The 14,680-nt window shown below is 46.5% G+C and overlaps 1 protein-coding gene across 3 annotated transcripts in view; it reads left to right on the forward strand.

Moving 5' to 3' along the window:
• Positions 1–14,680, forward strand: part of SLC12A8 (solute carrier family 12 member 8) — a 165,509-nt gene that overhangs the window by 136,342 nt on the left and 14,487 nt on the right. For 2 of the 3 annotated variants that reach the window (XM_030210542.1, XM_030210543.1), the window contains exons 11-12: positions 4,666–4,763; positions 8,529–8,646. In XM_030210542.1, coding sequence (XP_030066402.1) covers positions 4,666–4,763; positions 8,529–8,646 — 216 coding nt within the window. The remainder of the gene's footprint in view (positions 1–4,665; positions 4,764–8,528; positions 8,647–14,680) is intronic. The other variant, XM_030210544.1, reaches the window with a different exon arrangement.

The raw sequence follows: 14,680 nt of genomic DNA on the forward strand, positions 1-14,680 counted from the left end.
GTCTGCCCAGCACTATCCCTGCCTCCCACCCCCGGCTCTGGCACAGACCGTATAAGTCTGCCCAGCACTAGTCCCGCCTCCCAACCACCAGCCCCAGCACAGACCGTATAAGTCTGCCCAGCACTAGCCCCGCCTCCCAACCACCAGCTCTGCCACCCATTCTAGGCTAAGCTCCTGAGGATCCCTTCCTTCTGCACAGGATTCCTTTATGTTTATCCCACGCATGTTTGAATTCCGTTACCGTTTTCATCTCCACCACCTCCCGCGGGAGGGCATTCCAAGCATCCACCACCCTCTCCGTGAAAAAATACTTCCTGACATTCTTCTTGAGTCTGCCCCCCTTCAATCTCGTTTCATGCCCTCTCGTTCTACCGCCTTCCCATCTCCGGAAAAGGTTTGTTTGCGGATTAATACCTTTCAAATATTTAATTGGCGCTTTCTGGTTACTGCCGGGTACCGGTAAGTGCTCTCCCCCCCCCCCCCTAGAAATGGCCACACAGCAAGTAGTTCACTTACCGCAAGGACATTTCTTGTCCTTGGAAAAAGATAGTCTTTTACCCGCTGTGGAAAAATGGGGCATCAAAAACACGCACTGACACTAGTTCAGGCCCCCTTTAACTGCAGCTTAGTAAAAGGACCCCCTAATGAGACCCACTTCATGAAAGTAGTTGTTAATGCAGGGCTTAAACTGCTAAATCTTGAGACATTTGGTTGTTAGTTAATTGCTATATGTGAGTAAATAAATTTGCCTCCTAAGTGTTATTTCAGGGGTTTGTAAAAATTGCATTTTAATGGAGTTGAGTGTGAAAAGTGTTCTGGAATAGGTGTTTTAAAACTGTAGACGCACAGATGAAATGTTTTATTAATTAACTAGTAAAAAAGGCCCGTTTCTGACACAAATGAAACGGGCGCTAGCAAGGTTTTCCTCGGAGAGTATGTTTGAGAGAGTGTGTGTGAGAGAGAGAGTGAATATGCGAGTGTGTATGTGTGAGAGAGAGAGTGAGTCTGGGTGCGAGTGTGTCTGTGAGAGACAAAGAGAGTGAGTCTGGGTGCGAGTGTGTCTATGAGAGAGAGAGTGTGTGTGTGAGAATGAGAGTGTGTGCAAGTGCGTATGTGAGACAGGGTGAGAGAGAGAGTGTGTGTGTGAGACACAGACTCTCTGTGAGACTGAGTGTATGAGACCACGAGAGTGTGTGAGTGACTGTGTGACACATAGAGAGTGAATGTGATACAGTGTGAGACAGAGTGTGTGAGAGACAGTGTGTGAGAGAGAGAAAGAAAGACATTGTGAGAGAGAGAGAGAGAGAGTGTGTGAGAGAGAGAGTGTGTGTGTGACAGAGATACCTCCCCCCCCCCTCTGGTGTCAGGCCCCCTCCCTCCCTCCCTCTCTCTGGTGTCAGGTCCCCACTCTCTCTCTCTGGTGTCTGTTACTGTGCAGGACACTGAACTCTGGCTGTGCTTCAAGGAACTGACCAATCCTATTTAATAGAATGCACCTCCAACATTCTGAAGCCGAGAAACCTCGTGTGGTTGGTCACTTCTGCTTGTGACGAACCCGGAAGTAGGTGATGTCAGTTCAGGAGATGGATACAGAAAGCAGGAATGCCTCAGCCATGCAGTCAGCTTCAGAATGTTGGAGGTGCGTTTTATTATATAGGATTTTGATGGCTATGTTTCTTGATCTCCAAATCTTCCAAAGAAACCAAGATAAAGTGCAATTTTCAAGCAATTCAGCTGGGTAAAATGACTTGGTTGAAAACTGCCACCTTCTGCCTGGCTGGAAGCCTGTGTGGGCTTTCATTGCGAGGCAGCATTTGCGGAGGTGTGTGTAGGTCAGGAGAGATCAATAGCATGGGTATGTGACATTTTGAAAGCATGCCAGCTATTTATTTATAGTTCACACTTTACTTCCAATTCGATATACCACTATTAAGTATGGTCAATATAGCATTTTACATAAAAGCTATAAAATAGATACAGAAAAATGAAAAAGAAAGGTACAGTTTATTTATAGCAGAAATCGAAGTATAGAGCCAAGATTGTTGAAATCAGGCCAGGACTAATTTAGGTTAAAGGCTAGCGTAAACAGTCATCAATTGAATAACTTGATTCTGATTGTAAATATTAAGGCAGGTGTAGGACCAACACCTCTAAGAATAGAATCACGAATTGATTGTAGATGTATGTGCTGAAAAGATGGTATAACACAAAAGTTCTGATCCGAAGAGCATAAGCCTCCCACTAGGTATATATAGATTAAGTTATCTGAATAAGGGGGAAGTGATTTCTTGTTTGTTGATTTTGTAAACCAAAATTAGTATTTTGAGCTGGATCCTGTATTTTAGAGGAAGTCAGTGTTCTTCTATGAAAATAGATGTGACATAGAGGGGCAAAAATCGAACGGCGCCGGCCAAATCGATGGCCGGCCATCTTCAGGGCCGGCGCCGTAAGCGGGCGGAACCATGCGTATTTTTGAAATATGCTTGGCGCCGGCCAAATTGCTCACCAGGTTTAGAGAAGGATCGCTGGGTTTATATGAGATGGCCGGCTTTGTTTTTCAGCCATAATGGAAACCGAGCCTGGCCATCTCAAACCCGGCGAATGTTAAGTTCACAGACAACAGTACACTGTGGACTTTGCATCTGCCTTCTGAGGTATGAAAAAAACCCTTCTATCTGAAAACTGCCCATGGAAAAGTTTGGAGGTGCATTTTTCTTTCACTCCATTTCAAATAGCATGTGCTGCTGACACAATAATGTGCATTATTTAGGGTTAGTGTGCACTAGGATGAAACTGACCAAAACAAAAAAAGAACATTTTGTTTGTTTTTGTTTATGAAACAGAATAAGAAATATGCGTTAACAAATCCTCTTTCATTTTAAACCAAAACATTTCCTTGTAATTTTAAAGCACAGTACACTCATACCAAAACATTGAGGCTGATATCAAATGGGTTTGTTCACCTCACTTTTGGAGTTCCAGCACGGTAAATGTGACAAAGCCCGTAGGAACTGAATGGGCTTTATTGCATTTGCCATGTGAGAATTGCTAGCGCAGCTTTGTAAAAAGGAGCCCTAAATTTCTCCCAAACAACACTTCACAGTAACGAGGAAAAGCAAAGCAACTATCAATAAAAACAATCAAACAAAGAAAAAAATATATACAATTTAAAAAATCATAAGCAAAGATGTATATTTTTATTAGTTTAAATTTCTCTCCACTCCTGGCTAAATTCTGTGGGGATTTTCCTTTTTTGTTTTGTTTAGTATTTAGAGATAAATGATAAAGCTTGCTTTTCCATTAGGCAAGTGACAAGAAAGGCATTTTGGTTCTAGAAGTCAGGCAGATCACCAATGTGGCCGCGCAGGCTTCTGCTTCTGTGAGTCTGACGTCCTGCGCAGCCTTCTACATGGAATGTTGCTAGTGGAATAGCAACATTCCATGTAGAATGTCCAATAGTAGCAACATTCCATGTAGAATCTCCAATAGTATCTATTTTATTTTTGTTACATTTGTACCCTGCACTTTCCCACTCATGGCAGGCTCAATGCAGCTTACATGGGGTAATCTTTTTATTGGACTAATTTTAATACATTTTGACTAACATTTGGAGAACAAAACCCCCTTCCTCAGGTCAGGATAGGATACTGTAACAGTACTATACTATATTGACCTGAGGAAGGATGTTTTGGCCTCTGAAAGCTAAATGTATTAGTCCAATAAAATGGTATTATTTTATTTTCTATATTTGTTTTATTTCTATTTGTTAATTTGTAAAGTGGTGATTGGTATTTGTTAGTTTTTTTTTTTTCAAATTTACATCTGCTGTCTTTATATTTTGCACAGTACTAGGGGACATTTTCTGTTTCTGTGGTGTTGCATTGTATGCAGAGTCTGGCATCTTGGGGGTTCAGTTTAATTTTTGTCTAAATAGAAAGTTTATTATTGCTTATTCTATAGTGGATTAGGGTGTATCTGTGTTTGTGAAAAAGACATGGCTTTCAGTTGGCATTGACTGTGCAGGATCAACAATCTGTACTATTCTGTCTGGTTTCATTTTACAATAGGTGAATTGATGTTCTAGTGCTCACTGTAGTGTTTTAAGATATTTTCCTTTTCTTTATGTGATTCATGGAAATGACTGCTTATGGTATGGTAGAATTGCTCTATATATAGGTCCTGAGTGTTTTGTATTCTCGGCATACCTAGTACTGGATTTTGGAGGGGGGTGTTAAAAAATGACCTGGAGGGAGGGAGGGGGGCCCTGGAGCTGGGAGCCCTAGGGGGGAAAGCCCTGGAGCTGGGGGCCTTGGAGCTTGGAGGGAGTGGCCCGGGAGCTCGGAGGGAGGGGTGGCCGGCCCTGGAGCTGGGGTGGGGGCAGGGCTAGGGTGAGGCCCCATCAACTTGGTCTGCATAGGGCCCCGCACTTGCTAAGATCGGCCCTGCCTTGTAGCACTATAGAAATGATAAATAGTAGTAGTAGTATATAAGTGAGCAAACCAAATTGAAACCTGGATCGTTAAACTGAAAAGTTACATTATTGTTAACATAGGGGGAGGGGAGGAATTCACCTCTTATTCCTAAAAGACAAGGCGGGTTTTGGTTGCAAAAAACCAGCCATGCATGCTCTGTGACCTTTTTTTCTCTTTTTTTTTCTTCCTGCAGATTTAAATGTGAAACAAAAACCACAGGAGCTGAAAATTCAAAGGATGCCAACTTCATTTTATTCCAAGCTCTGTAACCACTGGGTTTCCTTTCTCGGTGTGGGTAGTTCTCCCTCATACTTCTTAGTGAGCCTTGTTTCAGAATGAAAGTACACAAAAAAGCAAATCTTTCATTTCGCAAGCATTTTGGCACATATTTAGTAAACGTTTAATACCTCTGGTATTTGGTATTCAGTTCTGGGTCCTCTAGGGCAGTGTTTCTCAACCGAGCGCTCGGGGCACGGTCAGGTTTTCAGGATATCCACAATGCATGAGATAGATTTGCATTCACTGCCTTCTTGGTATGTAAATTTCTCTCCTGAATATTTGTTTTGAATATTTTGAAAACCTGCCTTGCTTGGGTGTGCCTCGAGGACCAGGGTTGAGAAGCACTGCTCTAGGCCTCCAAACGGTTCAGGTTTTTGAGATATTATTATTATTAATTGCATTTGTACCCCACATTATCCCACCTATTTGCAGGCTCAATGTGGCTTACAGAGTGTTGTTATGACATTGTCATGACAGAATCTTAGATACAATCAGTAATAATCAGAAGATATATGAGGGAGTAGCGAACTAAGTGTTAGGGTGGTTTAAGAGGTGTATTTTAATACTTGAGTGGGATGGGTATGGGTATATCCCTAATGAGTACGCCAATGGTTCCCAAACCTGGTCCTGGAGGCAGTGGCGTAGCCAAGGGTGGGCTTGGGTGGGCCCAGGCCCACCCAGTAGCAGCATACATATGTGGCTGGCAGGGATCCCCAAGCCCCACCAGCCGAAAACTCCCAACAAGTGTCCCTCCTGCATTCCTTGTAAGTAGCAGATCTTTGCCTGCAGTGAGCTGTGACATACATACTGCTCCCACCAGCCCCACAGCCTTCCCTCTGATGTATTTCTGCCTAGGCAGAAACAGGAAGTTGCATCAGAGGGAAGGCTGTGGGGCCAACATGAGCAGTGTGTATTAGTTGCTGCCGGTGAAAATCTGCTATTTAAAAGGTATATTGGAGAGGGGGGATGTTTGAGAGACCTTATGGCATGCAGGCGAGAGAAGGAGAGACCAAATCACCTGTGGGACGGGGCGAGGTTCTTCTGCCCACCCATCTTGGGCCCAGGCCCACCCAAAATTGGGTGTCTGGCTACGCCCCTGCCTGGAGGCACCCCAGCTGGGCAGGTTTTCAGGATATCCACAATGACTATTCAGGAGGGAGATTGGCACCTCTGTCCTGAATATTTATTGTGGATATCCTGAAAACCTGACCAGCGTGGAGTACTTCCAGAACCAGGGGGCCCTTTTATTAAACTGCGTAAGCGTCCGTGTGCACCCAACTTGTGCCAAAATGGAGTTACTGCACAGCTACCGCGTGGCTCTTGCGGTAATTTCATTTTTGGCGCTCGTCGTGTATTGGATGCACGCAAAGTGGCATTTGACGCACATAGGCCATTACCACCTGGTTACCTCGTGACTCTTTACCGCTAGGCCAATGGCTGGCGGTTAGGTCTCAGACCCAAAATGGACGCGCGGCAATTTTGATTTTGCACCACCTCCATTTTGGGCAAAAATTTTAAAAAGGCCTGAAAAGGTACTGAAAAATGGATCGGTGCACGCCCAAAACCCGCACCTACACAACCGCAAGCCATTTTTCAGCGCACCTTAGTAAAAAGGACCCCCCCCTGGTTTGGGAATCACTGGAATATGCATACTACTTCCATGGTGTGCTGATCTCTTATGCATGTTCATTAGGGATTCCCTGAAATCCCGACCTGTCACAGTGCCAGAGGACCTTCATTGAAAGGACAGACTTTTCACACACAGTTCAACTTACTGCTCTCCCTACAGTTTAACAGACCGAGGCTTTGGTTTTTGGAGTGTGTCACTTTGCTGTCATAAATACAGGACAGAGGCTCCCTGCTGCTAGAAGTGCCAGCTTCCTATTGGTAATCCCAGTAGGCTGCTGCTGTTTTTGTGGATGGAGATTGAAAACTGAGGTTTTTAAAATTTTCATCCAGTACTTTTCCTTCACACTCCAAAACAGAAAAAAAGTTCTACACTAGTACAGCTAAAATAACAACAGGATGTTAGCAATTTTGTCAGCAGGGCACCTCCTGTAAGCACTGAAGATAGGAAAACAAACGCCAAAAGCCTCAAGTACAAGCCCGTCATAGTACGGTGAGTTTAAGTTTAACTGTTCAGTTGTATGTGCAGAATGATGGAAATACCATGTTTCCCCGAAAATAAGACACTGTCTTATATTAATTTTTGCCCCCCAAAATGCACTAGGTCTTATTTTCAGGGGCTGTCTTATTTTTCGGGGGAAACATTGGGGTTGGATCGGGGTTGGCCCGCCCGCCCTCCGTCGCTCCTGGAACTAACCTTACACGCCTCCTTTCACCTTCGCAGCAAGCAGCAGCAGGGCAGGCCACTCCTTCCTTCCGTGTCCCACCCTCACCTGACGTAACGTCTGCAAGGGCGGGGCACGGAAGGAAGGAGAGGTCTGCCGTGCTGCTGCTTGCTGCGAAGGTGAAAGGAGGCGTTTAAGGTTAGTTCTGGGAGTGACGGTGGGTGGAGGGGCAGCCCGGGGGCGGCCTTGTCCGGCTCTCAGCGGCCCTGCTTTCAAACAAAAATTTGCTAGGTCTTACTTTCGGGGGAGGCCTTATATCTACCAATTCAGGAAAACCTCTACTAGGTCTTATTTTCGGGGGATGTCTTACTTTCGGGGAAACAGGGTAGTTCTCTAAGGAGCATAACCTGTTCTACATTATGTAACGGAAGAGTAGACAGTGATGCCTGACTATAACGTTAATAAGTAGGGAAAGCATACAGAGCCTGGCGTGTGTGTGTGTGTTGAGGGGGCAGGGTTGGTGGGTATATGTTAGTGGCGTAGCCACAGGTAAGCCTGGGTGGGCCAAGGCCCACCCACTTAGAGCTCAGGCCCACCCAACAGTAGCACACATTTAGCTGTAGCTGGTGGGGATCCCAAGCTCCGCCAGTTGAAAATTTCCCCCTGATGGTAATGAAAACGCTACTGTCCACCGGCACCTGCGCATGCTCAGTTTTCAGTGCATGCTTGCCGCAGACTGTCAAGGTAGAAGGGGGGGGGGAGAGAACACTTGGTCCCCACCCACTTCTTGCCTAGGCCCACCCAAAATCTGTTGTCTAGCTACGCCCCTAGTATATGTACGTACGTGCAGGATGTCAGACTCACAGAAGCAGAAGCCTGCGCGGCCACATTGGTGATCTGCAAGGGCCGACTTCTACATGGAATGTTGGAATAGCAACATTCCATGTAGAATCTCAAATAGTAGCAACAGTGGAGGAGTGGCCTAGTGGTTAGGGTGGTGGACTTTGGTCCTGGGGAACTGAGGAACTGAGTTCGATTCCCACTTCAGGCACAGGCAGCTCCTTGTGACTCTGGGCAAGTCACTTAACCCTCCATTGCCCCATGTAAGCCGCATTGAGCCTGCCATGAGTGGAGAAAGCGCGGGGTACAAATGTAACAAAAACAAAGGGGGTAGTGGTTCAGGAATTTCCAAACCTCTCCCAGAGAGCCCGCAGTCCCTCAGTTTCCAGAGCTGTCACAATGAATATGCATGAGACAACTTTGCATACATTCAGGTTCATTATGGGCACATTTATCTCGAGTATTTTCACTGTGGCTAGTTTGCTAACTTGACTGCCTGCGGGGTCACCCTGCCACTAGAGAATACAGAAGATTATCACCCTAACCTGTCACCTTCTGTGAGCACCTTGTTTGAGCATCATGTAAAGGTTCTATCTGAGAATTCTATTTTATGAATTGCAGTGATTTTATTTTGCATTTTCCACAGGCGTTCTGTTCCTTTGTGATAATGTTTGTGATTCAGTGGATCTACACCCTTTTAAATATTGGCGTAGCCATAATTCTGTATTTCTACATCGGCCGAGTGAGTCCAGGTCTAAACCCAGGTAAGTGGGAACTTTTTTGGTTCTGATGAAGGACTCATTACTGCTCTCTGTCATTGCCTGTTTACAGATCAGAAGAAGCTCTTAGGGACAGCAGGTGGTTTGGGAACATAGCTTAACATGGCGCCAGGACCCTTCCCTGCACCCCCTCCCCACTGTTCTTTCTCTCTCCCCGCTGTTACTCCCCTGAGAATTGGTGGTTGTGAGGAGCAGCCCATGGCTTAGTGGACATATATGTTGCATTGTAATTATTCTAATAAAATCCACTGCTTTTTTCCATATTGTTTTTTTTCTGGTGTGAATAGACGGGGTGCAGGAATGAGGTGCTCCAGCTGTCAGGGTTATACACAGTTACAAGCAACCTTTTTTTCCTGATATTTTACTCATGTAATTATGCCTGCACATCATCATTAGAGAGCCCTCCTATATTTTAACTAGTACCTTGGTACCTATGGAAAGCTTTTTTTAATTTTTTTTTCTATTTTGCACGTATACATGATATGTATAAATATAAATATAATATGTATAAATCAAACATATAAACAGCGAGTGACCGACTCACTCGCAAATGCGCAGTAGAGACTTCCCTCTCTGTCCCGCCCCCGCGTCAATACGTGATGATGAGGGCGGGACAGAGAGGGAAACTGCGCCGCCGAGGTTGATACCGCTCCCCCCCCACCCGCCCACCCGAGGTCGCCGCTACCGTTACCCCCCCCCCCACACACACACACACCCGGCTCGGGCCCTCTCTCCGCTACTAAACTTACACATCCATTCGCCGGAACGCAGCACGCACATCAGCTGAGCTGCCCATCGGCCTTCCTTCCCTGCCTGTGTCCCACCCTCGCTGACGTTACGTCACAGGAGGGCGGGACACAGGCAGAGAAGGAAGGGCCGACGGCAGCTCAGCTGATGTGCGTGCTGCGTTCCGGCGAATGGATGTGTAAGTTTAGTAGCGGAGAGAGAGAGGGCCCGGGCCGGGTGGAGGGATGGCGGCGACTCCGGGGGGGGGGGGGGGGGGGGGAACGGTAGCAGTGGCGACCTCACGGGGAGGGAGGGAGGGAGGGAGGGGGAAGGAAGGAAAACCCCAATACCAGCCCGTTTTTACGGGCTCAACAGCTAGTATAATATAAAACAACCCATGCTTCTAGCTTCTCATACCTAAGTGCACAACTATGGAACGCACTTCCAAAAGCTGTGAAAACAATCCATGACCACCTAAACTTCAGGAAATCATTAAAAACCAACCTCTTCAAAAAAGACTTACCCCGCCGATCCAAAATCCCCACACCTGGCAATACAACACAACCAATGACCATACTGGACAATTTGCAATCTTCCCTCCCTTCAACCTTCATGGTGCCTGAAACGCACCTACCTTATTCGACTACAACATAACCTTGTATTTGTTCTCAACCAGACTTGGCGTACGCCTTTACGGTACTGTGTAAGCCACATTTAGCCTGCAAATAGGTGGGAAAATGTGGGGTGTATATGTAACTAATAAATAAAATAAATATGGGCAACTGTGTATAGGTTGCCAACAGGAAATGCTGAGTGCTAAGCGGCATTCTGTAATGGCATCTGTGCAACTGATTCTGTTACAGGAATTCTAGCTAAATCGGAATTTGCACACTACTACTACTACTACTTAGCATTTCTATAGCGCTGCCAGGGTTACGCAGCGCTGTACAAGTTTAAACATGGGGAAGGACAGTCCCTGCTCAAGAGAGCTTACAATCTAAAGGTAACAAACTATGTAGTCAGTGTAGGTATCAGGAATGGGAAGGTGGTTAGGCACCAAAAGCAAGGGAGAAGAGATGGACCTTGAGTAAGGACTTGAAAATGGGCAGGGAGGGTGCATGGCGTATGGGCTCAGGAAGTCTGTTCCAGGCATAAGGTGATGCGAGGAAGAAGGGGTGGAGTCTGGAGTTAGCGGAGGTGGAGAAGGGTACAGAAAGGAGTGATTTGTCCTGAGAGCGGAGGTTACGGGTGGGAACAAACGGGGAGAGGAGGGTAGAGAGGTAATGGGGGGCTGCAGATTGAGTGCACTTGAAGGTCAATAGGAGAAGCTTGAACTGTATACGGTAGCGGATCGGGAGCCAGTGAAGCGACTTGAGGAGAGGGGTGATATGAGAGTATCGGTTCGCACACCAACATGTAGGCATGACCACGTAGGCCTAAGAGCTCACAACTAAATCATCATAGCACAGAAACCCTTCTCCTAGCCCTTCATAACTTTATCAGCTCCTCCTCCACGCTGCTCAGTGATCCTTTGTTTCCCTCGACCTGTCTTCCACTTTCGATATTGTTGACCACTCCTTGATTCTTCGCCGTCTTCAGTGAATTGGCATCACCGACACTGTTCTCACTTGGTTCACAAACTACCTTAATGATCACATGTACCCAGGGGCGTAGCCAGACTTCAGCAGGAGGGGGGTGGTGTAGAGCCCGAGGTGAGGGGGCACATTTTAGCCCCCCCCTCTGGCGCCGCTGCCACCACCAACAACAACTTTGACACCCCCCCTTGCTGACGATCCTCTCAACCCCCCCTCCCGCTGCCTACCTTTGCTGGTGGGGGACCCCAACCCCCACCAGCCGTCCTCTTCTTCCAGCGCAAGGCTTCGTTCTGTTTCTGACGTCAGACTCACAGAAACAGAACGAAGTCTTGCGCCGGAAGAAGAGGACCTCGGCTGGCGGGGGTTGGGGTCCCCCGCCAGCAAAGGTAGACAACGGCTGGGGAGGGTTGGCAGCAGGGGGGGGGGAGGTCGAGAGGGTCATCGGCAGGAGGGTCCAGGGCCAAATCTACAGGGACCCAGGCCCCCGTGGCCCCACGTACCTACACCACTGCATGTACCAATATCTTTCGGCGAGTCCTCTTCTTTTGGATGTAAATAAAGAACAAATACAAGAGAATAGGTTTAAAACATCAGTGTTCTCAATACCAACAGTAACCACCCTCGAGTGTTGAAAAAAAGTCTTCCATTCTCTCTCTGTTTTAGAAGAATCTGCACAGAGCAGGAAGACTTTAGAAGAGAAGCAAAATAATAATAATAATAATTTCCAAACTGACAGAAAGAGGGTATCCTACAGAAGTTTTAAAACAGTCGTATAAGAGAGCCAAGTTCAACCATAGAGAACTGTTGTTACAATCCTGGAGTTCTACTGTGGCAGATATGAAGATAAATACTTTTGTGACAAAATGTTTCTCTTTATTCTACCCTTGGTATACCGCCTTTTTGTAGATACAGTCAAAGAGGTTTCACATATACTATTTTCGCAGGTACTTTCTGTCCCTAACGGGCTCACAGTCTAAGGTTATTTATACCTGGGGCAATGGAGGGTTTAGTGACTTGCCCAGGGTCACAAGGAGCTGCAGTGGGAACTGAACCCTGTTCTCCAGGATCTCAACCCACTGCACTAACCATTGTTTATTTGAATTAGGCTCACACCCTTTTCACTAATAGCTCGAGGTAAGTTACACTTGGGTATAGTAGGTAGTTCCCTGTTCCCAGAGGTCTTATAGTCTATGGAGACAATTCTATAAAGTGGCAGTTAGCCACCCATGAGGCATATTTTCAAAACAGCCGTCCAAAGTTCATTGAGGCTGCACAACTGCGGCAAAAGGCGGGGTATAAATGATCTAAATAAATAAATAAAATAAGTGCTTTGAAAATGAGCCCCTATGTATACTAGATGCTTTTCTATAAATAGTGCTCAACTGCAAAGGGGGGGGGGGATATGTTGTGACGGGGGTGCATGCCCCATTCAGTACGAGATCAGCAAAAGCAGTACAAATAATCAGTAATCATTGCAGGATTATACAATCATATCCAGTATTTGAAGATCAACACGTCGCGTTTTCGAGAAGACGCAATCTGTAAGAAATACTGGGGAAAAACAAATTTAAAGAATGGAGACCAAGAAGAACTCACCGGCCACTTTAAGTGTGGCCAATTTAAGGCATGCTCCATTACAAAAGAGACTGTGGAGTTTACAAATCCAACCGATAATAGAATTTATAAACTCAGGCATCACACAGATTGTAACAGCACGTGTGTGGTGTATGTGATTGAGTGTCCCTGTCAAAAAATATATATTGGGAAGCAGGGGCGTAGCCAGACTTTGACGGGAGGGGGGTCCAGAGCCCGAGATGAGGGGGCACATTTTAGCCCCGCCGTGTACCTTTGCTGGTGGGGGACCCCAACCCCCACCAGCCGAAGTCCTCTTCTCGGCCACGTGGCATTGCTGACACCCCCCCCCCCCCCGCCGCCGCCACAACCCTCTCAACCCCCTCTTCCCACCGCAAACCCTCTCCTGCCACGTAACTTTGCTGGCGGGGGACCCCAATCCCCGCCAGCTGAAGTCCTCTTCTCGGCCGCGCGGCATTGCCGAATGATCTGATCAAGTTTGAATCTGTTTCTGTGCAGGCGTCTGATGTCAGACGCACGCACAGAAACTTAATCAGATCATTGAGCAAGCAACGCCGCACGGCCGAGAAGAGGACTTCGGCTGGCGGGAGTTGGGGTCCCCTGCCAGCAAAGGTACGTGACGGCGGTGGGGGAGGGTTGGTGGCGGGAAGGGGGGGTCAAGAGGGTCGTGGCAGGGGGGTCCAGGGCCAAATCTATGGGGGCCCATGCCCCTGTGGCCCCATGTTAGCTACGCCCCTGTTGGGAAGACAATACGGCCATTCAGAGTAACGATGAATGAACATAGATTCTGCGTACTGCATGCGAAGCAAGAGGCTCCAGTGGTAGCACATTGTCTTACATTTTCTCATGCATTTGAGGACTTACAATGCTTTATTATAGCTAGGATAATGGAAAATAAAAGAGGAGGGGACAGAAATGGATATTTAGGTTTTAATACTTTACAGCCATTGGGACTAAATATAAATATAGATAGACTGGAGAGTCTTTTTTTTTTTTTGAATACCATTGAGAATTTTTGAAGGTTCTAAAGTACCTTATAGTTGATTATAACAGATTAAAGGCATAGGTTAAACATAATCTGTTTTGCCAGTCAGCCGAACAACCCCATCACCCACTGAATTGTTCGAATAGAGCCCTGTAACACATCAGGTCATGTTTCGGCTATTTCTTCAGTGTTTTGCTACTAAGCATCTGCTCCTGAGTCTCCTTCCTCAGAGCTTTGTATCATGACCCTCTGTCCTATGATTTCTCGTTTTACATCTTGTTCACTATGAATGTCTTGCAGGTGTTTGCCCGTATAACAGCTTCTCTTCGCTAAAGTATACATTTTTAAATCATTATCTGTAGGTACAGCTCCCTTAGGAGCTCTTTTACTAAGGTGCATCCAAAAATGGCCTGCGCTGGCGTAGGCACATGGTTTGGATACGCACTGGTCCATTTCCTGATCATGCCTGGAAAAAAGGGGATTTTTTTTAAAAATGTGCCAGAAAATGGACATGCGACAAAATGAAAACCAGCATGCATCCATTTTCGGCCTGAGGCCTTAATGCCACCCGTTGACTTAGCAGTAAGGACTCATACGTTAACAAAGCGGTAAGCATGCAGCGCATGCCAGTGCCAATTACCGCCGAATGGGAAATGGGACTTGATATACCGCCCTTCTGTGGTATTTTGCAACTACATTCAAAGCGGTTTACATATATACAGGTACTTATTTTGTACCTGGGGCAATGGAGGGTTAAGTGACTTGCCCAGAGTCACAAGGAGCTGCAGTGGGAATTGAACCCAGTTCCCCAGGATTCAGAGTCCGCTGCACTAACCACTAGGCTACTCCTCCACTGGCAATATTCCGTGTAGAAGCCTGCCCTTGCAGATCAGCAGTATGGCTGCGCAGGCTTCTGTTTCTGTGAGTCTGACGTCCTGCACATACGTGCAGGACGTCAGACTCACAGAAACAGAAGCCTGCGCAGCCGCGTTGCTGATCTGCAAGGGCAGGCTTCTACATGGAATGTTGCTAGTGGAATAGCAACATTCCATGTAGAATCTCAATAGTAGCAACATTCCATGTAGAATCTTCAAATAGTAGCAAAATTCCAAAATCGCAA

Source organism: Microcaecilia unicolor, chromosome 7 (genome assembly GCF_901765095.1).
Source record: "Microcaecilia unicolor chromosome 7, aMicUni1.1, whole genome shotgun sequence".
NCBI lineage: Eukaryota > Metazoa > Chordata > Amphibia > Gymnophiona > Siphonopidae > Microcaecilia > Microcaecilia unicolor.